The 26510-nt window shown below is 38.5% G+C and overlaps 1 protein-coding gene across 1 annotated transcript; it reads left to right on the forward strand.

Moving 5' to 3' along the window:
* The first annotated feature begins 17025 nt into the window (after positions 1-17025).
* Positions 17026-18409, forward strand: LOC107482841 (uncharacterized). The gene is made up of 2 exons (XM_016103435.1): positions 17026-17617; positions 17673-18409. Exons 1-2 carry the CDS (start codon positions 17026-17028, stop codon positions 18407-18409), a joined length of 1329 nt encoding a protein of 442 aa, XP_015958921.1.
* The last annotated feature ends 8101 nt before the right edge of the window (positions 18410-26510 follow it).

The following is a 26510-nucleotide window of genomic DNA, read 5'->3' on the forward strand; positions in this document are numbered from 1 at the left end:
ATGAAACTCTAGAATTCATCTTCAAGAATTTCGAAAAAAAAAAAAATACCTAATCTAAGCAACAAGATGAACCTTCAGTTGTCCAAACTGAACAATCCCCGGCAATGGCGCCAAAAACTTGGTGTTGTTGCCGGATCTTGGCACTGATGTTACCAAAAGCTTGCTCAAAACTAGAACAATCCCCGGCAACGGCGCCAAAAACTTGGTGCGCGAAATTGTGAACAATACTTTTTCACAACTCTCATAATCCCCGGTCATGAACCCCAAAAACTTGGTATTCTATACCATGGCATTACACAACTTCGCAAAACTAACCAGCAAGTGCACTAGGTCGTCCAAGTAATAAACCTTACGCGAGTAAGGGTCGATCCCACGGAGATTGTTAGTATTGAAGCAAGCTATGGTCATCTTGTAAATCTTAGTCAGGCAAACTCAAATGTATAATGGTGATGAACGAAGATAACATAAAGGTAAAGATAGAGATACTTATGTAATTCATTGGTAGGAACTTCAGATAAGCGCATGAAGATGCCTTCCCTTCCGTCTCTCTGCTTTCCTACTGTCTTCATCCAATCCTTCTTATTCCTTTCCATGGCAAGCTTGTGTAGGGTTTCACCGTTGTCAATGGCTACCTCCCATCCTCTCAGTGAAAGAGATTGCATATGCTCTGTCACAGCATAGCGGAATTCATCTGTCGGTTCTCAATCAGGCCGGAATAGAATCCAGTGATTCTTTTGCGTCTGTCACTAACGCCCCGCCTTCAAGAGTTTGAAGCACGTCACAGTCATTCAATCATTGAATCCCGTAAAAGGTCCTACTTATAGAAAACTAGTAGCCTAAGGTTTACAGAGATGAGTAAATGACATAAAAATCCACTTCCGGGCCCACTTGGTGTGTGCTTGGACTGAGCAATGAAGCATTTTCGTGTAGAGACTCCTCTTGGAGTTAAACGCCAATTGGGCTTCTGTAGCTCCAGAAAATCCGCTTCGAGTGTAGGGAGGTCAGAATCCAACAGCATCTGCAGTCCTTTTTAGTCTCTGAATCAAATTTTTGCTCAGGTCCCTCAATTTCAGCCAGAAAATACCTAAAATCACAGAAAAACACACAAACTCATAGTAAAGTCCAAAAAAGTGAATTTTAACTAAAAACTAATAAAAATATACTAAAAACTAACTAGATCACACTAAAAACATACTAAAAACAATGCCAAAAAGGGTACAAATTATCCGCTCATCAATATACTTCGCCGTTATTGAGTGGCACCAGGTGGATAGGGTGCTGCCACAGTTGGGTGGCATTCAGCACGAGCCTGAGCCGGCCTCGAACATTGCTTGACTCCATGCCAAGGATGGGAGGGGTGGGGACAGATGGTTCCCGAGCTACTACCAGGTATGGCACCTTAGTTGGCAGAACAGGGTCGATGCTGTCTTGAGTATCCCCCGGGTGTTTGATCCCGGGCCATCTGTAAACTTTCTGCGATGGTGGTATAGAGTGGCCCATAGGTTTTTGTCGCCGAATTTCTTGATTGCCAATCCTAGGGCCAAGGAGATCGCATAGGATGTTGTTCAGAGAGGGTCGTCACAACTCCTTCTAGGGTACCCATGCCAGACGTGCCAGATAACAGGTGCGTCGAGCGGCGACAACGCGTTGGTACCCGGGCTACAGACCGGGAGTGGCGATAGCTGGATGACATGATTCAGGATGACAAATCCGGTGGCGACGGAGTTGGACATGCCGATCACCATATCCAGAGTGGTCGTCCTCAGCTTCGGGATGGTTCATCAAGGGGCACATCTGCTGGTCTTGGTGATAGACCCGCTGAGCATGCAGGGGCGGAGACCCAGGAGGTTCCTTTTACATATGTTTCGAGCTCCCAGATATACCATGACATCCATGGCCAGATGTATGATGACCTAGCAGGTTCGACTTTCACGATGGATATGGACCACGAGGTTAGGAGTTCACAGTTCTATTCCAACTTTGTAGATATCATCCAGGATGACGACCCTCCACATTTTCAACAGCAGACCCCACAGGATCAGGTGCCTGAGACCCAGCCTCAGATGGACGTTGCGTAGGGGTACCGCCCAGATATGGATGATATGCAGCAGTACTAGCCGTAGATGTCTGACCCTCATGGATTCCAGCCCCAACTACATGTAGACCTGAATGCGCCTGCTGGCAGTCCGTATGACAATTGGTTGGGCATGGGAGGGACGCCTGCATCTGTATATGGCGTGGGCATGCCGGTCGATCCTCCATCACAGTAACGCCAGAGGCCCGCCAGAGTGAGATGTGCCGCTCGATGTGGTACAGGGTCGCATCTCCTGGGCACATTTGGACATGACTCTGACGACGAGAATGAGGACAGGCAGGAGCCGTGCTTACTATTTTATGTTTTCATTGATGATATCTATGTATGTCGGATTTACCATGTACTTTTATATTATATGTGTTTGTACTTAGTTTATTTCCATTGAATTAGGTGCGTGTAATGTATGTTTTTGTTAACCACACACTTTGTTTTATGTTTATATAAATTGTATACTAACGCATAAACCGCTACACTCCTCTCACGGTTTATGCACATTTTACGCCCACACGTAAATCGTGACACCCCTGTCGCGGTTTATGCTCATTTCTCGTTGCACGTAAACCATGACACCCCTATAGCGGATTACGTGTATTCGTAAACCGCAACACCCCTGTCGTGGTTTACATAGTTTATGGGAAAAATGCATTTTGGAATCTGTTCGTACCCTGGCCCAACGCTAAGACCCAGGTCCAAACGACAGATCCAACCCACAAGGTTGGGCACCTCAGTACACCGACCTTCTCTTAAGAAGTCGGTGCTCCCCACGAATTGATCCAATGAATTTGGAAGCAGAGATTAGCTGGCAGATAATAACTGCCCCTAAAATCTCTCAATCCACTTCCAGGAGTCATATTGTAACCTCCCTAAGATAAAAGGGACAATTATCCACCCTAAAAGGTGGAACTACTCCAACGGTGGTTATTGGTTCACCACTATAAATACACTGACACCCCTCAGGTATCTCTAAGTCCCAATACTCTCTAGACCTGCTCACATCCTTGCTAACTTAGGCATCGGAGTGTCTTTGCAGGTACCACCCCCCATTCTCTCACACGTACAAGTCGGACGGATGCCCTAAAGGCGCAAACCCGCTCGAAGGCTTCCTTTCCCTGACGATTGGGCCAACCCAACGAGTCCAGCCTATTAATCTCTGGTTACCCAACGTAACATTGGTGCCATTGCCGGGAAACCGAGAGATCAACCAGTAATGGCGGACAACTCACCAGAAGATGGTCATACAGCGTCTGATTCCGAACAAGAAAATCTAGATACCGGAAATAATGACGCGGACCTGACCCTTCACCAAGGAACCAACGACCAGCATAGAGAAGGCACCTCTGGGCTTAAGAACCCAAAGGTAAATTCTTCGAAGGGACAAGAGTCTGGAAAGGAAGGGTCACCCCATGCAACCGAGCTAATGGGGCTGGTCCACGACCACCAAGGTCGTTTGGAACAACTGGAATAGGAACTAGAACGATAACGAGAGGCAGAGCGAAACCTCAGGGAAGAGATAAAACGACGAAAAGAGTTGGAAGAAAAACTCTTGAAGCTTGAATTCTCCCTTAAAAGTCGGAACTCCCGCGGCGACCGAGAAGAGTCGCCCGTGGGAGGAGAGGACCCGTTCAGTGAGGACATAATGAGGGCGAAAGTTCCAAGAAACTTCAAAAGCCCTGATATGAACCTCTATGACGGAACCACAGACCCGAAGCATCACTTAATCAATTTCAAAAGTCAGATGTATCTAGCTGATGCTTCTGATGCAATTCGCTGCAAAGCTTTCCCGACCACCCTGTCAAAAGCAGCGATGAAGTGGTTTGATATCCTCCCTCCAAGGTCGGTTACCAGCTTTGAGGACCTCTCGAGAAAATTCCTAATGCAGTTCTCTATCTAGAAGGATAAAGTAAAGCACGCGCCGAGTCTCCTGGGAGTTAAGTAGGAGGTCGGGGAACCTCTACGTGACTACATGGAAAGGTTCAACAAAGCGTGTTTGGAAATTCAAGACCTGCCCACAGAGGCAGTTATCATGGGGTTAGTAAATGGACTTAGAGAGGGCCTCTTCTCTCAGTCCATATCAAAAAGGCACCCCACCTCTTTGAGTGATGTACAAGAGAGAGCAAAAAAGTACATCAATATGGAGGAAAATGCCAGACTACGGGAGCCCAGCTGGCAACAGGGGCCTCCTCACTCAGCAAAAGAGAGAGAAAGGGAGCCCAAGAAAAAAGAGGAGGTCGGCCCCGACAAGCCGAGGAGATATCACTCCTACACTCCTCTAAAAGTCTCCCTAGTGGACGTATACAGAGAAATCTGTAATACTGAAAGGTTGCCGCCTCCTAGACCCATCAAAAACAAAAAGGGAGGAAGTCACGGCGACTACTGTGAGTACCATAAGATGTATGACCACTCAATAAATGATTGCTACGACCTTAAAAATATGATAGAAAGGTTTGCCAGGGAAGGCCGATTGGATAGATATCTCATGGAAAGGTCGGAGAATCCCAGAAAAAGAAAGCGAGATGATGAAGACAGAAGAGACCCACCACCACAAACCCCCGAGAGACACATACATATGATCTCTGGAGGATTCGCAGGAGGGGGCTCGCTAAATCATCTCGCAAAAGACACCTGAAGCGAGTTTATCAAGTTGGAAACGAATCTCCCGATCTCCCAACCATCTCGTTCACCAAAGAGGACGGGCAGGGGATCATGCCCGGGCATGACGACCCAGTGGTGATAACCATGATCTTGGCAAATGCCAACCTCCACAGGACCTTAGTGGACGAGGGGGTTCGGCTGATATACTTTTTAAGCCCGCATTCGACAAGTTAGGGTTGGATGAAAGGGAGCTAAAAGCTTACCCGGACACCCTGTATGGACTATGAGACATGCCAATTAAGCCACTGGGATACATCCCCCCCCCACACGACCTTCGAAAAGGGGGAAATTCCAAAACTCTGAGCATCGACTTTATCGTCATCGATGTCGGGTCGGCGTATAACGCCTTAATTGGCAGGACTACGTTAAATCGGCTCGGAGCGGTGGTGTCAACCCCTCACCTTTGCATGAAATTCCCAACACCTAAGGGAATAGCGAAGGTACGAGGAGACCAAAAATTGGCAAGAAAACGCTACAATGAAAACTTAAACCTCCGAGGAAAGAGCAAGGAAGTTCACACCATAGAGCTCGGGGGAATAAAAGCTAGGGAAGAGCTGCAACCACAACCGGATGGAAGAACTGAAGAGGTTCAAATCGAAAAAGAGGAAGGAAAAAACACCAACATAGGGGCCAACCTAGACGGAGAGATGAAACAAAAGCTGATAAAGCTCCTGCGAGATAATTCCGACCTCTTTGCGTGGAAAGCTTCCGACATGCCAGGGATAGACCCTCGGCTCATGTCCCACAAGCTGTCAGTACACCCCGGATCACGACCCGTACAGCAGCCCAGGCGCAAGCTCGGAACAGAACGAGCTCAGGTGGTGGAAGAGCAAGTACAAGCCCTCTTGGAAGCCGACTTCATCCGAGAGGTCAAGTACCCGGCATGGCTAGCAAATGTAGTGCTAGTCAAAAAGCAAAACGACAAGTGGATGATGTGCGTCGACTACACCGACCTAAACAAAGCATGCCCCAAAGACCCATATCCACTTTCCAGTATTGACACCCTAATAGACGCAAGCTCAGGGTATCAATACTTGTCATTTATGGATGCTTACTTGGGATACAACCAAATCCCGATGTACAAACCAGGTGAGGAAAAAACTTCATTCATCACACCTAGAGCAAACTACTGCTATGTGGTGATGCCATTTGGATTAAAAAATGTTGGGACCATATATCAAAGGTTGATGAATAAAGTGTTCGCTTCCAACCTTGGGAACTTAATGGAGGTCTACGTAGATGACATGCTGGTGATAACTAAGGAGGAAACCGACCTCTTGACATACCTCTCGCAAGTTTTCAACACCGTAAGGTCGCATAGGATGAGACTAAATCCCACAAAATGTACCTTTGTGGTGGAGGCGGAAAAGTTTTTAGGGTTCATGCTAACACAAAGGAGAATCGAAGCAAACCCCGATAAGTGCAAAGCTATCCTAGAAATGAAAAGCCCGACTTGTCTGAAGGAGGTCCAACAATTAAATGGAAGGCTTGTCGCCCTTTTCAGATTCTTGGCGGGATCGGCACTAAGATCCCTTCCACTATTCTCCCTACTTAGAAAAGGATGCCAGTTCGAATGGACTCCGGAATGCAAAGAAGATTTCCGGGAATTCAAAAAGTTCTTGAGCTAGCCCCCAATCCTGACCCGACCCGGGGTCGGGGAAGAGCTTGTCCTATACCTGTCAGTAGCAGACAGAGCTATAGCAGCAACCCTAATACGGGAAGATGAAGTCGGACAGCATCCTGTATACTTCACCAGCAGAGTTCTACAAGGCTCAGAACTAAAGTATCAAAAACTTGAAAAGTTTGCATACTCTTTAGTAGTAGCCTCACGCTGATTACGGCCGTATTTCCAAGCACACACGATAAAAGTCCGAACGAACCAACCCATGAAGCAAGTCCTTCAGAAGACGGACATTGCGGAAAGAATGGTTCAATGGGCAATAGAACTCTTCGAGTTCGACTTAAAATATGAAGTCTGAACGGCAATAAAAGCTCAATGCCTCACCGACTTCCTAGCAGAATACGCAGAAGATCAAGAGAAGAAATCCACTACATGGGAGTTATATGTAGATGGGTCCTCCAATAAAGTCGGAAGCGGGGCAGGCATAATATTGGTTAGCGAAGGGGAAACGCAAATCGAAGTTTCCCTCAAATTCGAGTTTCCAGCCTCCAACAATCAGGCAGAATATGAAGCCTTGATTGCAAGGTTAAAGCTGGCAGAAGAAGTTGGTGAAACCAAAGTAATGATATTCAGCGATTCTCAAGTGGTGACCTCCCAAATAAACAGAGAGTATCAGGCCAAAGATCCCACCATGAAAAAATACTTGGACAAAACCTTGGAGTACCTTAGGCGCTTTGAAGAGACCGAGGTAAAGCATATAAGTCGGGACCTCAACAGCAGGGCGACGCCCTCTCCAAGCTAGCAAGTACCAAACCAGGAGGGAACAACAGAAGCCTGATTCAAGAAACTCTCCCTGAACCCTCCGTGGATAAAACAAAGGCTGTTCAAGACGTCTTTGAAATCACCGGGTTAGACCTCGGGTGGATGAAGCCCTTAATCGAATACCTGAAATTCGACATCATCCCCAAAGAAGAAAAAGAGGCCAAGAAAATCCGGAGAGAAGCACAAAATTACACGCTGGTGAAAAATATCCTCTATAAAAGGGGGATATCAACACCACTACTAAAGTGCGTCCCGACCTCCAAGACAACCGAGGTGTTAGAGGAGGTGCACAATAGAATATGCGGGAATCATCTTGGAGCAAGATCGTTAGCTAGAAAAGTGATCCGAGCTGGATTTTACTGGCCAACCTTGCAAAAAGATTCCACGGAATTTGTGAAAAAATGCCAACCATGCCAAATGCATGCAAACTTCCATGTAGCCCCTCCTGAGGAACTCATTAGTATAACTTCCCCATGGCCTTTCGCAAAGTGGGGATTGGACTTGCTAGGACCATTCCCACAAGCGCCGGGGGAAGTAAAATATCTAATAGTGGGAGTGGATTACTTCACAAAGTGGATAGAAGCAGAACCATTGGCCACTATCACCGCTTAGAGAAGTCGAAAGTTTCTCTACAAGAACATCAGCACCAGATATGGGGTACCCCACTCCATCACCACCGATAATGGCACTCAATTCACCGACTCAACCTTCAAAAACCTGGTAGTCAGTATAAAAATCAAACATCAATTTATATCGGTAGAACATCCACAAGCAAATGGACAAGGCGAGGCAGCAAACAAGGTCATACTGGCAGGGTTGAAGAAAAGGTTACATGACGCAAATGGAGCCTGGGCCGAGGAACTCCCACAAGTACTTTGGGCTTATCGGACCACACCTCAGTCTGCCACAGGAGAAACACCCTTCCGACTTGCTTATGGCATAGAAACCATGATACCGGTGGATATCAACGAGCAAAGCCCAAGGGTGAACTTCTACGACGAGGTTGGAAACATAAAGGGACACAAAGAAGAACTTGAACTACTCCTTGAAGTCCGAGAACGAGCCCATATTAGAGAAGCAGCATTGAAACAAAGGATGACGAACAGATACAACCAAAAAGTCATTCGAAGGAGCTTCGCCCCAAACGACCTGGTTTTAATTAGAAACGACATAGGAGTCAACAAGTCTGGGAAAGGAAAGCTCGCTGCTAATTGGAAGGGACCATACAAGATTAGTGAGGTCTTAGGAAAAGGTTATTACAAGGTGACCGACTTAAACGGCACCGAGCTACCTAGGTCGTAGCATGCTTGTAATATGAAAAGGTACTACAGTTAAAAGCGAACTCTACTCCCTGATGTACTATTTTCCCAACTTCATGATTTTTCCCAAAATAAAAGGGTTTTTTCTGAAGAGGAGTTTTTAACGAGGCATCACAGTAGAGACTAAGGGGTCATAGACAACCCCAAAATCCTTAGTAGCAATAAAGTACCTTTGCAAATAAATAAAGATCTTTTACAAATATCTCTTATAAATTCCTTCCCGCTTTCTACGAAACGCGCCGACTTAAGCTCGACAAAGCGTGAAAATCCCATGAACCGACCTAGATGGTCGTCAAGATAAAACGACGAGGTACAAGTCGGTGTAAAGAGGTTATAAAAGTCGATCGTGAACAAACTCGGAAATTAACTGACTAACAAGTCAGAAATTCCGAGAAACAAAGAAATGCATCGCAAAAATAACCTAAGTTATAAAAACTCAATATATCAAAAAATTGAGCACAAGAAATACCGAAAAGAGATCAGAAAACCCATAGAAAGCACTAAAGACTGTCCCAAGCCTTCAAGAAAAATTCGAGAAAAACTTAGAAGAAGGACAGCAGCCAAAAATAAGAAAAAAAGGGGGTCTTTCAAAACAAAAGATCAAAAAAGGGTTTTTTCGAGACCTAAAGCAGAAAAAGCATGCACACAACCAACAAAAGTAACTTAAACCCTTGTCCGAAAAAGGATATTTCTAAATATTTTGTTTACGACCATAAAAGGCCAAGAAAGTGTCAACAGCATACCACAACAACATAAATAGTTTAAAAAAGAGGGGACCCACAGGCTGGGTCCCATATAGCCAAAGATAATTTTTCTTAATTCGGAAGGGCGTCACCACCAGAACCCGAAAGAGTAGTCGGAGCACCACCAGAGTCAGGGAGAGAAACATCCATAGGAGTCAGAGGGGAAGTCTCAGGAGCCTTGGAAGAACTCGGAGCATCATCTGGTCGGGGAGGGGACTCTATGATTCTCCGATCCCGAGTCTTCAACTCGGATTCAGACACAGGTCGGGGAGGAGATACAATGGCCCCATCAATTAAAACCTTATCCGGATCCAAAGGTGAGAGATCCAGGTCGGGAGCAATAACCCCGACCTGCTCCTTAAAAACCCTCCACGCCTCCTCGGATCCCTCGGCAACGGAGTCCTCCAAATCCGCATAAGCGTCTCGAGCTCTTACCAGATCTTTTTTGACCTCCACAAGGTCCTGGAACAAGCTTGAATAGCTCTGCTCCGCCTTCTCCCGTAGACTCTCCGCCATAGATCATCGGCCCATCAACCTCTCCCCCTCCTTCTGGAGATTATCCCTCTCTTCTCTCTGGAGAAGGTCGGGAAGAAGGGGGCGGTAGAGAAGAGGCCAAGGAAGAAATAACAATAGGTCGAGCAGGGGTCCCCAAGCTGTGAGAAGAAGGGGGAGGGGAAGGACCAGCTGCCCTGGCACCATCGACCCTGGTGCGGGATCTCGCTTTGGTCTCCTGAACCCTCTGGTAAGACTCCCTCGAATTCTTCTTCGCCATCTCTGCAAAAGTCATTAGGTAAAAAAGTCAATAAAACAAATCGAAGAAAACAACTCGGAAAGTCGGAAAACTCAACAACTCAATACGAAACTACCTAATTGGGCCTGCACAAAGGTCGAAGACCCCTGGAGGAACTTCTTGGTATCCAGATAAGGGGCTCTCCCCCAAACTTCTTGGAGGAACCCAACGGTGGCCGCCTTCACCTTGTCCAAATTATCCAAACTATATTTCTCACAAGGAGATGCCTCTAACCTGTACAGGGGAAAGCGAGAAGAAGAATTTTGATCCAGAAAAAAGGGATGGTGACCCTCCACAGCTTGCACATTGAAAAATAAGTTTTTAAAGTCATGAAAGAATTCATCAAAAAGGGTAAAAACTCTCCGGCCTTGTATGGCCCGGAAAGAAACCCATTGTTATTTGTTATTTTGCCCACTAAAGGACTTGGTCATATGAAAAAGAAAAAAGAAAATCCTCAAAGAAGTCGGAAAATCCAGGGCATGGCTGATAAATTGATAAATTTTCAAAAAACCCCAAGAGTTGGGGTGAAGCTGGGTAGGAGCTATCCGGTAGAGATAAAACGGCTATCTCAAAGTCAGAAAAATGAAGAAGAATACCCAAGCGGGTGAAAAACTCTCATACATAAAAATAAAATGATGGTCTTCCTCAGAAGCCCTTCCAAAACAAACCCGGTCTTCCGGGCCCGGGGCTATCAGTTCATATCTCGACTCATCTCCATCAGAAGCACAAATTTTATGGTGCGTACGAAGGTCGGTAACATAGTCAGTATCCACAAGGGGTTCTTCCCCAATAACAGTAACATCTACCCATTGAGCGAGGGATTCTACAGAAGACATCTTTTTTCTAAAAAAGAAAAGGATCCCGAGACCTACAAAAGGAAAAAAAAAAGAAAAAAGGATAAAAAAATAGGGTCTCTAAGGGGCCTGGGGTTAGATCCTTGACAAAACAGAATCACTAAACTCTACGACCAACACTCCTCTAAAAAAAAAACATGCAAACAAAAGCAGTCATAAAAGAGAAGAAGAAGAAAGAAAACTGACCTTTACTTTTGAAGGGTCGAAGGTGCTAGAGTAGTTGATCAAAGAAAAAGGAAGCTTTCTTTTCGGAACAGAGTGTGTAAGTGAGAAAGTTTTCAGAAACGAAACAAGGAAAGAAAGGGAAAAGTATTTATAAGCACGTTAGGGGCATAAAGGTAAAACGACGCAGCCATTTAAGAAGTTGCACCGTTACCAAGGTAACCGCCCCTGCGTATGAATACTCAAACCTCTAAGAGACGCAACGTTTGATTTGACGCAACTGTTGAAAGCTTTCAAAAACACGTCGGTTCTGAAAAATTACATCGGTTCCCTATCAGGTCGGCTACGGTCCCGAGTTTTAATACTCGACCCCAACTCTTAAAAGAAATTGGGCTCGAGTAGGGGCACTGTTTATACCCTGGCCCAACATTAAGGTCCAGGTCCAAACGACAGATCCAACCCACAAGGTTGGACACCTCAGTACACCGACCTTCTCTTAAGAAGTCGGTGCTCCCCACGATTTGATCCAACGAAATCAGAAGCAGATATTAGCTGGCAGATAATAACTGCCCCTAAAATCTCTCAATCCACTTCTAGGAGCCATATCGTAACCTCCCTAAGATAAATGGACGGTTATCCACCCTAAAAGATGGAACTACTCCAACGGTGGTTATTGGTTCTCCACTATAAATACACTGACACCCCTCAGGTATCTCTAAGTCCCAATACTCTCTAGACCTGCTCACATCCTTGCTGACTTAGGCATCAGAGTGTCTTTGCAGGTACCACCCCCCATTCTCTCACACGTACTAGTCGGACGGAGGCCCTAAAGGCGTAAACCTGCTCGAAGGCTTCCTTCCCTTGACGATTGGGCCAACCCAACGAGTCCAGCCTATTAATCTCCGGTTACCCAACGTAACAGTATTCATTTTCCATTTTATTCATTCTGATAAGTATGGATCCCATATTATTTAATATAGTAATTGTCCTAAAAATATTATTAAAAAATAATTCAAGATTTATATAAAGAACACTGGAAATTAGTGACCATTTTATAAAATTTATTATATATTACTAATTTTACAACTAAAATATGTCGTATGTCACTTTTTTATTACAATTAAAATCAAATATTTTCTTCCAAAATTAAAAAGTTCTCTCTTCCTCTCCCTTCTCTCTCTATATCTGTCTCATTTCTTCGCCCATTCTATTTCTCTCATTCCTATATTCACTTTATTTTTTTATATATCATTATCAATGATTAATTATAAATTTGACAATCAAAATATATAATATGATATTATTTAATTATAATTAAAATTAAATTAAAAGTAAAATTAAAATTAAAATATAACTATATTATATTACTAATTTAACAACCAAAATATATCATACGACACTCTCTCATTAAAATTCAGATAAAATATTTATTCTAAAATTAATAAATTCTCTTCCTCTACCTTCTTATTTACCTCTCTCCTCTTCTTTATTTCTCTCTACCCTTCATCCCTTCTCACTCTACATATAACTTATAATTTATATTTTATATTAATAATTTGATAAATTACAATGTATTATGAAGTATTCTTTCATTACAATTATAATAAATATTTCTCTCCAAAATTAATAAATTCTCTCTCTTTTTTATCTTTCTCTCTCATTCTCTATTTCTTTCTACATTTCTGTGCTACAAAAAATAAAATTAATAAAATAATATAATTTAAATAAATTCAATAAATNTTCAAATTTTCACCGTTTATCTTTATAATATATATTTTTACTTCTCTTTCTTCAAATATTTATTACATATAATTTAGTTGATAGAAACTTTTTTCATATGATCTTTTTATAAAAGTAGTTTGATTCTATAAATATTTAATTTTTTATCATAATCTATAATATCAAAACAAAGTAAGTAAATATAATTTTAAAAAAATTATATTCCCATAATATTATTACGGTTAAAAGTACTAGTTTTTTTAATAAAGTTGATTAGCAAATGATGAGGTAATTGGTGAAAATTTATTAATGTAATTGTGGTCAAGAATCTTTCTATATTTGTTTGGAATTTATCGAAGTTAAAAGTTAAAGCTTATAAATTCATAAAATACTCTTTTACTTGATACTTTCCTCAGTCTTAGCTATTTATGTTCAGTTATTTGGCATTTTGGCTTGATAAACATTTTTTTTTATTTAATAAGTAACATGAACAAGCTCAATCTCAAATAATAAAGGAACTAATAAAGATAAGAAATACAAATCAATATCCGGTTGCAAAAAGTTCATGTCTCTATATATACATATAAACTAGAGTCCCAACATATCAGCAAAATTCAATCAATAGAAGAGGGAAAGAATTCAAATCAATCCATCACTATCAAGTTAGTTAATGTATACTCTTAATCCTAGATCCTAAGCTAAGCATTACTAGTATGATGTAGGTGCAGTTTTGAAACCTTTGAAACTAAAAACACTAGGATTTGAACCTCAGAAACTCCAAGTACCAGAAAAGGAAAGAAACAAACAAAAAACACATAGTAAGTAGGCCATACCTAAGCAAACAATGAAACAAAGCATCATAATTAAAGTACAAAAGTCACATTTCCCAGCAGCAGATAATTACACACACAAGCAATCAAATTGATTGGTCTAATAGTTAGTTTATTAGCCTACTTAAATAAGTATTGAGAGTTCGAATTCTGTCTTATACATGCGATAATTCACTGGTTAGCAGTAAACCCTTGGGAGTATCGTAAAAAAAAAAAAAAGAAAAACTACACGCAAGCAATTTTTTCAAAATGTGTTATATAGTGTTTATAAAATTCAAGATGTGTTATATAGTGTTTATAAAATACGCATGTTTCGATTTTATAAAAGAGTGGGTTTCATACTTTCATCTCTCTAACACTCACATTTAGACAACTTAGACACAAAATTTGTAAGCACTATAGAATTGCACTTTTTTTAAACCACCATCACAAGTTATTTGATAGAAAAAATTCTGCACAAAGCACCTGAATTAAAGGTACAAAAAGAAATCATTGTCTAAGAAGAACAACAGTAAAATGTGGATATATGATATTATTGGTAAAACCAAAAATTATCAACAAAATCAGAAATCATATAACAAACAATCCCAATCAGCCTTAACTATCTCATATGTGGATTTTACAATATTGTAATCAATACAAACAAAGCAACATATATTACGTAATTAAATTAGGAAAAGTTCCATATTGTAGTAGATAACACACATGCAATTTTTTTTAAAGCCACCATCACAAGTGTTTTTTTTTTTTTTTTGGGTCTGGACAAGTGGTTTAATAGAAAAGTTGTGCAATAAGCACCTTATACACCAGCTAATATATATTCGAAAGAAGATTCTATCTTTCTTCGATGTAATACGGGGCCAAAGGCCCAAAGAAACATAACAATACTAAACCCCCAATTATCCTAGGCAACTTCAATAATATCCCATGTGGACCGTATTAAGATTGACCTTCAAGCCAACCAACTTGGGTTGGTCGAGTGGTCAACTCACTCGTCCGCTTAAGCAAGTGTGGGGAGTTCAAATTCCGTTTTGTGTATGTAGTAATCCATTGGCCATTGGCCAGCGGCAGACTCTTAAATGGAGCTCAGATCCGCAACGAATTAGTCCTTAACCTGTCGAATTGGGGGATACTGTTTGGGTAAACAAAAAAAAAAAGATTAACCATAAGCCAAACAAATTATTCCTTATTAGGTACAAATTGCACCCCAAAATATGATTTAATGGAGCTTCTAAATAGTGGATCAATTGATAGAGCAAGTGCTTAATCCAAGTTAATTATATGGAGGTTTATGATTAGCCCTTGATGCCAAACATGTTATTTTAATACATACAAATTGTCTCCGATTATACCAAATAGAAAAATCAATCACCAAATCAGTTATCATATATTTATGTATAAATGATATGTGTTATTTAATTTATTTTTAATATGTATTTTATATTTTAACATATATTTTATAATGATGACTAATTTTTAGTATATATCTAGCATGATGGATATAATTATTGCTACTAATTTGGTAGATACAAACAAATAATATCAAGTTTTGTCCAACTTAAGTGGAATACTAGTGTAACCTTCATGCCAAAAAGTTATAGTTATTAGTATTTCTTAAATACCTTCTTTTTGTGGTAATGTTCAGACCCAAATGCAGCATATTAAAATGTATATAAATTATCATCTGAGCTAAGGACTCAGCTGCAACGGTTTTTATTTTTTTTATTTTTTTTGAGTATTTGGATGCATACGGACTAATTTAACATTAACACAAACAGCCCGTTAAGGGGGGAAAAATCCTACACATACAAAGACGAACAAAAAAAAATTGATGATAACAATGAAAAGTGATGACTAAACCAAAAAAAGAAAACTATGAAAAGTGATGACATAAAATTAATTCACTTCCATTTAGTTTTATAAATTATCCAAACATTTTATTACTAAATATCAAGCATAGGCACAATTTGGGATTATTTTTATTATTATTAGCATTTTTTAACGCGAAACAGTGATAAAATGGAACATCATTATTCACCCACCCTAATCATAAATTTAAAAAAGCCGCATACTAAATATTATTTTCAATTCCAACACAAAGAGGGGAAATATGGCAAATAAGAAAAACCGGTACAGACGAAATTCAATGTATCTCGTGCCAATCGAACGGCATAACATAACATTGGGATTTGGGACCACAAAGTTGCCTTAAAGTATTGTCTCGTTTTTTAAATGAACAGCACTGTTTTAAATAATAACAAAAAAATATTAGTAAAAAATAGATAAAAATTATCTTATTTAATATTTATTTAATTATTATAATAATTAAATAAATATTAAATAAAATAAATTTTATCTATTTTTTGTTTTTTTAATATTATCGAAAAATAAAAATTAAATTAACAAAGATGCTACATGCATATGTTCATATAATATAATGATTAGTTTTCAATATATATATGTTCTCATTTTTAATATATATTTTATATTTTAATATGTATTTATTAAATTAAATTTGAAACATTAGAATAAAAGCCCTTTTGTGAGTGTAACTAAGAGCAAAGAGTAATATATATGAAGCACCCGAGCTACCAAACGCAGCAACAACAGCAACCATTATTCACCAAACAAGAAACAACTAATTAATGCACTGCACCTACCACCAAAGGCTGACACATACATTATTAGTCATAAAAATCTAGCTACCGTCTTAATCAAATTAAATTAATTGACACCTCTCAAGCTAGCTTATATATTAAATGTAAGGAATTTGCACTGTCATGGGAAGTTTCAATTATGTGTAGACGAAAGTTCGTTAGGCAGCAGCTACTATTCTTATCATCAAGGATTAACTCTTAATAATTATCCAACATATATGGAGTTGGGGAGGCGCGTCTGATTGAAGTTACTTGAATAACTTAGATGAAAAAATTAGGGCAATTTACTGATTTAAATAAAATGGTCGAAACCTTTACCTAAATGTGCAAAACGGATTGTTGTTACGTGCATGTGCAAAAACCGAATTCTATGTAATCCGTGGCAACCCACCACGGTTTCTGAAATGTGCATAAACCGTGGCAGGTCCAGCGGTTTACGAAGGAGGCGTGGCATGCATAAACCGTGGTAAGTCACCACGGTTTATGTTGAAACTGAACTGGTCATAAACCCTTGCGGGTTACAACGGTTTATGTGGGTTCAATTATGGCCAGAAAACTTTGTAAGTTCCCACGGTTTACAATGACGGGAACTCTATATATATGTGGGTGATTCAAGCTCCATAAGAGATCATTCTCACAATGGCTAGTGAGGAAGAGAGTTTTCTTGCCTTAGTGCATTGCTCCGGAAAAATAAAAAAAGCAAAAGCCAAGGTGTGAAGTTTACCGACAGAGAACCACTAAGTATTTTTATCCGTTCGTCGATGAGTTTGTCAGATTTGAAGAACAGCATCTTGGAGAAGCTTAGCGTGTTGGGTACCAAGTGGGTGAAGAAACTATTCTACAAGATTCCCATGGCGATTGTCTCGACCGGTGTTCAGTATGAAACCTTTGCGGTTAAGGCTGATGAAGATATTAGGGTTTTGTTCTACTGTGTAAGGAGTTTTTCGGAGATCAGAATCCATGAGTTGTTCGCGAAGTTGGAGGTTGGTGTCGATAGTTCTGGGGCATCCGCTCCAGTTCCTAGCCCAATTGCCGCGGGTGGTGCATCTAGTTCGATGCCTGCGGTCAGACCGTATCTTCCGCCAGTTCAATCACCTTCGTTTGCGGCTGATTTAGACCGAACGGAGGTTGTTGGTTCTGTACCTTTGGAGAATGCAGTAGTCATTGAGCCTCCCCACGTTGTGGGCACCGGTGGTGGCCTAGCACCTTATATCGAAGACTTTGGTGGACCTGATCAAGTAGAGAATGCAATGTGTGACGATGAGTCTGACCAGGAGCCTGTTGATATCGTTGGTGACAGCGACGATGACACAGGTGGCGATCCACATGCGCAGCATCGGCCTTCAAGTTCTGGTTCTCATCGGTCAACAGGCGGACAGAGGTGCTACAATTGGGGGATCTTCTACAGAATTTCAGATTGGGCAATCATTCCAGAGTAAAGATGAAGCTGTGCTGAGTGTCAAGGACTATAGCATCCGGCGAGGTGTTGAGTACAGAGTCATCGAATCGGATCATTTGAAGTATCATGGAAAATGCAAGGAATTCGGCAAGGGTTGTACTTGGTTGATTCGTGTAGCGTTTCGTGCACGAAAGGGCACTTGGGAGGTTAGGAGGTACAACGGGCCACACACATGCCTCGCAACTTCTATTTCAAGTGATCACCGTCAGCTAGATTACCACGTTATCTGTGCGAGGATTCTTCCTATGGTTAGGGCAGATGCTGCGGTTACGGTAAAGGTACTTCAACAAGCGACAGAAGCCGATTACGATTTCAGGCCTAGTTACAGGAAGGTTTGGATGGCTAAGCAGAAGGCAGTGGCACAAATATATGGAGATTGGGAAGAGTCTTACGCGGAGTTGCCACGTTGGATGCTAGGGGTCCAGGCGACAATGCCGGGAACAATCACGGTGCTGAAGACGTCTCCTGTTCGGATTGGTGGTGGGGTTGATGAGTCCACGGTGTACTTTCACCGGCTTTTCTGGACATTTCCACCCTGTATCGAGGCATTCCGGCATTGCAAGCCCCTCGTCAGTATGGATCAGTCTCAGGAGAACCAGCCGAAGCGTTGTGGGCTATGTCGTCAGCTTGGGCATACGCGGAGGAACTGTCACCAGCGAAGACAGAGTGGTGGAGGGGATGCGTAGATCTCATGTCGTGTAAAATGCCGTCTATGCTGTTTCAGTTGTTTCAGGGTCTAGATAATCTTAGTAATGTATGGTTGGTTAAGTCTGTGTCTGTCAACATGTTTCTTTAATGCAAATATTTCAGATGAATAAATTCCTGTTATTTTACCTGTTTCATTAAACCACTTTGGTATCGTTCATATTGTGCATTATAATATAAACCTTAGAGTTACATATCAAAGAAGCTAAAACCGGTTAAACTGCTAGGTCAAAAGAAAAATAACATTTAACATAAGTCTGAAAGCCATAAATACTCACTAGCATGCTAAATACATAAACTAACAAAGTCCCTACCGGACGGGAACATATAACATAACTAATCAGAATCCTCAATGGTGTCACTGTCATCATCGTCGAACTGGCCAAGCAGGTGACCTCCGGTGCCACACAAAGGAGGACGCCTCACCCGCCTCGGTCTGGGATCTGCCACTGGTGCTGAGGGCTGTGCGGGAACCGCGCTGAAAGCAGAGGCAGGTGTCCCTCCTAACGCAAACCATGGGTCAGACGGAGATACTGCAGGCTCGTTGAGGTCAACTGCCAACTGAGCCTGAACATCGTCACTCCGTGGTTGCTGATCAGCAAACTAGGCATGCTCCTCAGGCATCTGTGGCCTATAATGGGTATCATCATCATCCCTAAGCATGTCTGCTATGTCCCTGTAGAACTCGGACTCAGTAACAGGATCATCAATGTCCATCCCGACAGCAGCGGTAGTAAACTCAGCAAAGGCATGTGGGGTCACGTTCCCAAACAGCTGAGAGCTAGTACCCACGTCGAACGTCGGCTGATCCATAGCTGATGCTGATCCAACTACCTCCTCACCGGGCACGTGATGAGTGCCGTCACCCTGCTCGGATGGTCCTCTGTCACCCGCACCTCGACGGTTAGGCCGCGCAGGTGGCCTTCTGCCTCTACGTCGAGGAACACGGTAGTCCACTGCATCCCCAGGCTCATCACGTGGAACGTCCTCCTCCAAATGGTCGGCAAACTCCCTCCACTCGCGATCGGTGGTCCGGGTCCCTATACGGCGACGCCGATCGACTCGTCTGTTATCTGGTCTGTCATAAACGTGCACTCTAGGAGGTGCCTGGGACGACCCTCTGTGACGCGCCTCCTCAGTCAACACAATCGGCCTCGGATCCTGAAATGCTACATCTGGGGATAGGAACCTGTGCGCCACATGGCACCACCACTCAAGGTACTCTGCTGATGGACCGGGGTCGAGGACTCGATCGACCCATATGACTGACTGAAGCCTGTTCTCCCAAAGCTGGTGCCACTCCTGATAATACGTGGGAAACCACCGGTCCCCACCCCTACCATCCTTCGCATGTAGCCAATCTATGTTCAGAGCTGGTTGTGGGAGATGCTGAACACCACCGAACTGGGGTACAACCCTATCGACCTGGTGCCACTCGATCGCAGAAAAATATATCAGGCTAGTGACAGCCGTCCATAGCCGTCGGTGCTCGTCAGCTAGTATCTTCGGATGAATAACAGCAGCAACATCAACAGAAGAATAAGGCTCCCACACAAACTGTATCGAAACAGCAAGAGTTTCATGAGACAATGACATCTAAGAAAAAGTAGTTCAAGTATCAGCAATAAATAAATGACTCACATCGTGGACACGCAGTCGATCCAGTGCAAGGCATGCGAAAACTAATCTCTGTGCCCCTGCATCGTTCCTCGGCACAAACTCAGCCCACCTACAATTTTAATTGAAATTATGTCAAAACAAACCATAACACATGCTGTTTTTACAATTTATGAACGGAAAATACTAAACCCTACCTGGAAGCAAGGGGAAACCCGAACCGGTCAAAACCAGTGGGCCTCAGAGTGGGAAACCTCCAGAAAATCCAAGACTGTAGTAGCTGTAGCGACCCAGCCAAGTTAACGACGTTCCTGTTTGTACCACGACAAAGATACCTATACAACCAGGCCAGTGCAGTCGAGCCCCAGCTATATCTGCCCAAGTCGTCCAATGATGCCAAATAAGGCAACCAGCGAAGGTGGACCCGGTTTGCGTTCTTGTCCGCAAACAGCTGAGACGACAACAGCATCAGGATATAAGCGCGTGCGTATACACGCACGGTCTCATCAGTAGCATCTGCAGGGAGAACCCGGAACCTCTCGTGGAACCATGTGTAGCACACTGTCATCTGCTTGACTTTACTCTGTGGAGGTAACTCCCCGAACAACTCTCAGAACCACACCCATGCTGGTCTACCGTGTTCCATCAGATTCTCAAGCTCAGTCAGGCACCCACTAACGGGCGCACCATCAATCGGCAAACCCAGCTGATACGCGACATCCTGCAAAGTAATGGTGCACTCACCAAACGGCATGTGGAACGTGTGGGTCTCCGGACGCCACCGCTCAATAAATGCGCTAAGGAGAGACTCATCAACCCAGAACCACTGACTGTTTAGCCTAGCCAGATGATACAAGCCCGCAGTCTCCAGATACGGTATAATCCGGTCATGTAAGGGCATATTATGCTGCCTTCTAACGGCGCTAATAACCCTACTAGGCTGCAAAACATGGGTAACAAAATCCCTTAACATACAACCATTACAAACAACACCAAACATAATTTTCCTAAAAATTATTAGAATCCCTACATTAAATTTATTGATTCTCTTATTGTGTAATAAACAATGAAGCTACGAATACTATGCACTCATGATAACAATATAAATAGAGAAAAAAAATATTTTTCAATAAAATATTAACATTTATAATAAAATATTTCACAAAAATACTATTAACCAGACTAACAAAATAAATAAGCATAATAAAATATTTTTACTAAGAATACCGATAATAATATTAACATTTACGTAGACAATATTAATAAACGCCTCACATTTTGATTTACAGTAACCATAATAATATCAATATTTATGTAAATAACATTAATCAGAATAACAATACAAATAAACATCATAAAATATTTTTACTAACAATATTCCTAATAATATCAATTGTTATATTAGTATGAATTTTAATAACAATAATAATAACAATAATAGTAACTAACCTCTTCGTCGATATATCCTGCCACGTGAGCGACGCCATTTAATCGGTACAAGCGATCCTCACCCTCCATTGGCTCCACCACCCACTCCTCCTTCACACCACCAAAATTTTCCCAAATCCTCTCAACACAGGAAGACCTTCCTTTTTTTTGTGATGATGCAAATGATCCGTCCCAGCCTTCAGCGGATTACTTATATAGCTCCACACACATAAACCGCGGTGGGTTACCGGGTTTTATGTGTAATCCATGTTCCTCATAAACTGTGGTGACTTACCACGGTTTATGCCTGCCACGCCTCCTTCGTAAACCGCTGGGACCTCCCACGGTTTACACTCAATAATTTTTTACCCTAAACCGCTGGGACCTGCCACGGTTTATGCACGTTTCGGAAACCGTGGTGGGTTGCCACGGATTACATAGAGTAGGGTTTTTGCACATACACGTAACAACAATCCGTTTTGCACATTTAGGTAAAGGATTCTGCCATTTTATTTAAATAAGTGAATTGCCCACTATATTATTTATAGTCAATTCAATATATATATCTGATTTATTGAAAAAATAAAATAAATTACTAAAATCGATTAATAATTATTTTAGATTTAATCTAATTAACATTAGATTAAAAAATAATACATAATATGTTTTTTTTATTAATCAAATTATTATAATTTAAATTAATTTTAATAAAATAACTTAAAATTATAATTTCAATCTTATCACGTGCATGACACGGGTAATTATACTTGTTTATCGGTATAAATCTTTTTTAATTTGGCTTTAATTGTTATAAGTATCAATATAATTGAAAAAGGAGAATCAAAGCCAAAATAAAAGTTTTAGAATGACTAAAACTTAAATAACCTATATATATATATAGGATTTTGAAAGTATATATATTTGGTTAGCCAATATATAGTTATCAATATACTTGCTACCACATATTTGATTTGTGTTGTAGGTGATCAAATGACTTAGATCATATGTTAACGCACAATCACGTTATGTGCGCATACAAAATTTATCTTCAGATAAGTTATATATATATAATATATACTGATTATTATTTTATTTGTATATATTTATAAATATTTTATATATTTTTTAATAAAATAAATAATTACAAACTAAATTAAAATTTTTACTAATAGAATAATCAAATATTTGGCATCATAGTAATAATTTTTTTAAGTAAAACAGTAAAACTTTTTATAAACACCAAAAAAAATCATCACTGATATATTTTGTATTTTTGTGCATACTTTTTGTTATAATTTAAAGGAGTCTATTTTTATTATATATTTATGAATAAATTTGATTGTAAATATAAGCATAGAATTAGTCTCTGATTCTATTATAAGTAATTAATTAGTAGTATATTTAAGTAGCATAATTTTTTTTCCACTTTGCATTATTGAATTAGTAATAAGCATAAGATATTTTAAAAATATCATGACATATACTTCGGTTTGAATTTAAGAAAATGATGCTGCTGATGGGAGTGCTACGAAATGGATTTGATAAATAGTTTAGATTGAGAAATTTGACTAATGAGGACATGAAATAATGACCATGAACATATATATATATATATATATGATGGCTTTCAGACTGAGTAAAGGGTAAAGGAAACAAAACCTAGTCAAATTCGTCCGGTTTGGATTAGAAATTAAAACCTTTAATAGTTTAGAGTCATTATCACACACATACCGTGAGATCGATAGATTCAATTTAAGTTATTATCATTATTTATTCATTAGTAAATAAAATATAACTCAAATAAAAAAAAGGTGGGGGAAGGTGTGACACCAAAACCCCTAATATAATTACCAAAGTAACGTATATTTAGAGTGAATATTCAACCTGTTACTTGAAAATTATTTCAAAAGTATTATAAGATTTTTGATAAAAAAAATATCTAATTCAATCCTTAATTTTTTTTTGAAATTGATTAATTCTTGTGTTAAAAAAAATAATATTAACTTTTTTCAGTACAAAAATTAATTAGTCGTATAAAAATAAAATTTAAGGATCGGATTAAATATTTTTTTGTCAAAAATTTTATTATCTTTTGAAATAATTATGAGAGATCGTTTATAATTTTTTCTCAAACATATATTTACCTTTTAACTAATTTCACAATGATTGATGATATTCAAATTATATATATACTATAATACACTACAACAATATAGATTATTTTTTAGGGTTATAATGTGTAAAAGAAAATTAAAATTTGTCAAAAAAACAAATTTTGACACTATTTTAACTATAAAAATATGTTAATAAAAGTTTTGTCAAAAATAGTATTTTTAACATATAAGCGATTGTGAAAAAAAATTAAATCTTATTTTGATAAATATTGGCTGTCAAAAATAATTTGTTAGAAAATTTTGAGAACATATTTTCTGTGATACTTATTAATTGTCAAAAATACTATTTATTTTGACACTTATTAACTATAAAATATTTTCAACAAAAAATTTTAACAAAGAATGAGATGTGATCTTGAAACTAAAGAATAAATTGAGATTTTGAAGATAAAGAATGAGTAGTATAATCCTAAACTGAGAGCAGTGTGATGTCAAAATTAACAGAGCCCAAAGAAGAAAAAAAATAGTAGAATAAATTGAAAACAAATGAGTGTCAAAATTGAGGAGTAATTTTCTAGGGTCAAATTTTTCGTCAAGAAAATATAAAAAATTTGACATTTGTAGTATTTGTCAAAAATATATGTTAATTTTGACATTTAATTATGGTGCTAAAAAATAAAGTGTCAAAATAACTCTATTTTCTTGTAGTGAGTTATTCAGTCTAAATTTGATTTATAATATATTCAAGGTTTTTTTTAATGCATAAAACTAACTTTTTCAAAAGTCTATTTTAAACTGGTTAACGAATCTGTTAACAAATAAAAATTTAAATGGCCTAAGATCTAATAAAATGCAAATAATTTGTTTCTTATATTTAATAAAAATCTTTGAGATAAATGATATATAATATAATTTTTAATTTAAAGGTTTAGAATTCAAACTTTACATATAACATTTTAGAAAAAAATATGTATAAATAATAATAATTTTAAATAGGCCTAAGTTGACCTAGCTGTAATGGAAGATGACTGATAAGAATTTATTTGGTCCTAAATTTTTGCGATAATCAATTTGGCCTTTTAAGTCTTAAATATTTTCAGCTTAATTTCTAATTTTTATAATGGTCTTTTAATTTTGAAACATTTTAAGTTTAATTTCTAATATTTATAATCATAAGTCAAGTATTGGTTCTTTTATCACCAATTTAATTAATATAATATTTATATGACTAGTTATACATAACTGTTATTGTGACAATTTTCAAGTTAGCTTACATAGCATTAAGAGTAGGAGAGGCAATGCAATTTGATCTTTTAACTATATATACATACAATTATTTTGTTAAATACATTGATAACAAAATAACTAATTTGATTCATGAGTATAAAGTTAAGGGATCAAATATATTTAATTTATGAATTAAATTAATTATTGGATAACATTAAAAGTCAAGAGTTAATAAAGTAATTTCTCGTGAAAATGATTTCTCATGAGAATGAGATATGCACATGATTTTGTTGTTGCTTCATCGTTAAGGTTGAGTTTGACTGTGTAGCCATGCCAACACTACCTCATCAGCTAGAAGGTGAATGGTAGGAAGAAGAATGAGTCAGAAGTCATCATTTTAATTTGCATCGTTGTTCATTCATGACCCATCCGTCAAGACAAAATAACACTCATCGCTCAATCTATTATAATAAAGAGTTTAATTTTGATGGGTATAAAACGTTTTAAGTTATCTTATAATTATATATATCTTTTTTTATAATTATTCATGCGATTAAGATAAAAAAATAGTTATTTTTGTTAATATAATGTTACGTAATTAAATAAGTGTATAAAACTATTTACTCTGTATTAAAATTAAATTTTTATAATAATCTATAGAATGCAACTAACCTGTTTAAATGAAGAATTATTATTAATATTATTATTATTATGTATAACAATATTCTAGTCTTTTTATTATTAAAAATTTGACTTATTCAATTTGATCCTAGGAATAATATTAATAAGAGTATGCTGTCAATAACAACAAAAAAAGATAACATAATAAAATAAAAATCAAAGCTTAAACCAGAGTACTATAGCAGAAATAGATTTAGATCTTTTAAATTTTGGATTTTATTTTAGAAAATAAAATATAGTTTTTTACTGTTTATTTTATAAATGGAATAAAAAAATATAAGAAAAAAAATTCAAAAATAAAAAATTACACTTTATTCTCTAAATTAAAAATTCATAATTTAAAAAATTTAAATTTAATAAATATATAATGTTTTAATAATAAAAATCTGACCTATAAGGATACTGATACATTCAATTTAAACAAAAATCTTCAATGACTGTATCATAAATATTTTAAAAAATTTAATTTTTAGGTTTTTAATAATTTTTTATGTCAAACATTTTAATGAAGCAAAATCATATATATAAAGAAAAATAAAGATTAAGAGTAGTTAATTGAAAATTTCACTACTCCACGTAAATAAATCAAATAATAATAATAATAATATCATAAGATATTTAATTGTCTTAATAAGCTAAAATGTAAACAAAAACAAGCAGCTATTCAATAATTTATCCACAACAAATATCATATCATAATTCAATCTTGAGACACATTTTATCTTTTATATATTTAGGTAATGGATTGAAGTATTAAGAAAAAGAGTAATGGGGGATGGATATCTCCATTTAGTGTATTATTATAGTGGCTAGTAGGACTGTGGGAATTTTAAAGTATGGCCCAGCACAAGCAATATTACATGTTCACTACTAAGTATTAAATGATATTCGTACTATATCACATAACATACATACCTCATACCACAAAAATATCCAATACTATTTATGAATATTTAAGATGCCGATATGTCTAACGAACTAGGACATTACAATGGACTAAATTCATCGGAGTAAT

This window comes from Arachis duranensis, chromosome 4 (assembly GCF_000817695.3).
Source record: "Arachis duranensis cultivar V14167 chromosome 4, aradu.V14167.gnm2.J7QH, whole genome shotgun sequence".
In the NCBI taxonomy this organism is placed as follows: Eukaryota; Viridiplantae; Streptophyta; class Magnoliopsida; order Fabales; family Fabaceae; genus Arachis; species Arachis duranensis.

What these genes read in the sequence shown, in the direction of transcription:
- LOC107482841 (XM_016103435.1), top strand. Translation starts at nt 17,026, where the DNA reads ATGAGTTTGTCAGATTTGAAGAACAGCATCTTGGAGAAGCTTAGCGTG. An exon ending in GCATCGGCCTTCAAGTTCTG is followed by an intron (nt 17,618 to 17,672) that starts GTTCTCATCGGT and finishes GATCTTCTACAG; the next exon opens with AATTTCAGATTGGGCAATCA.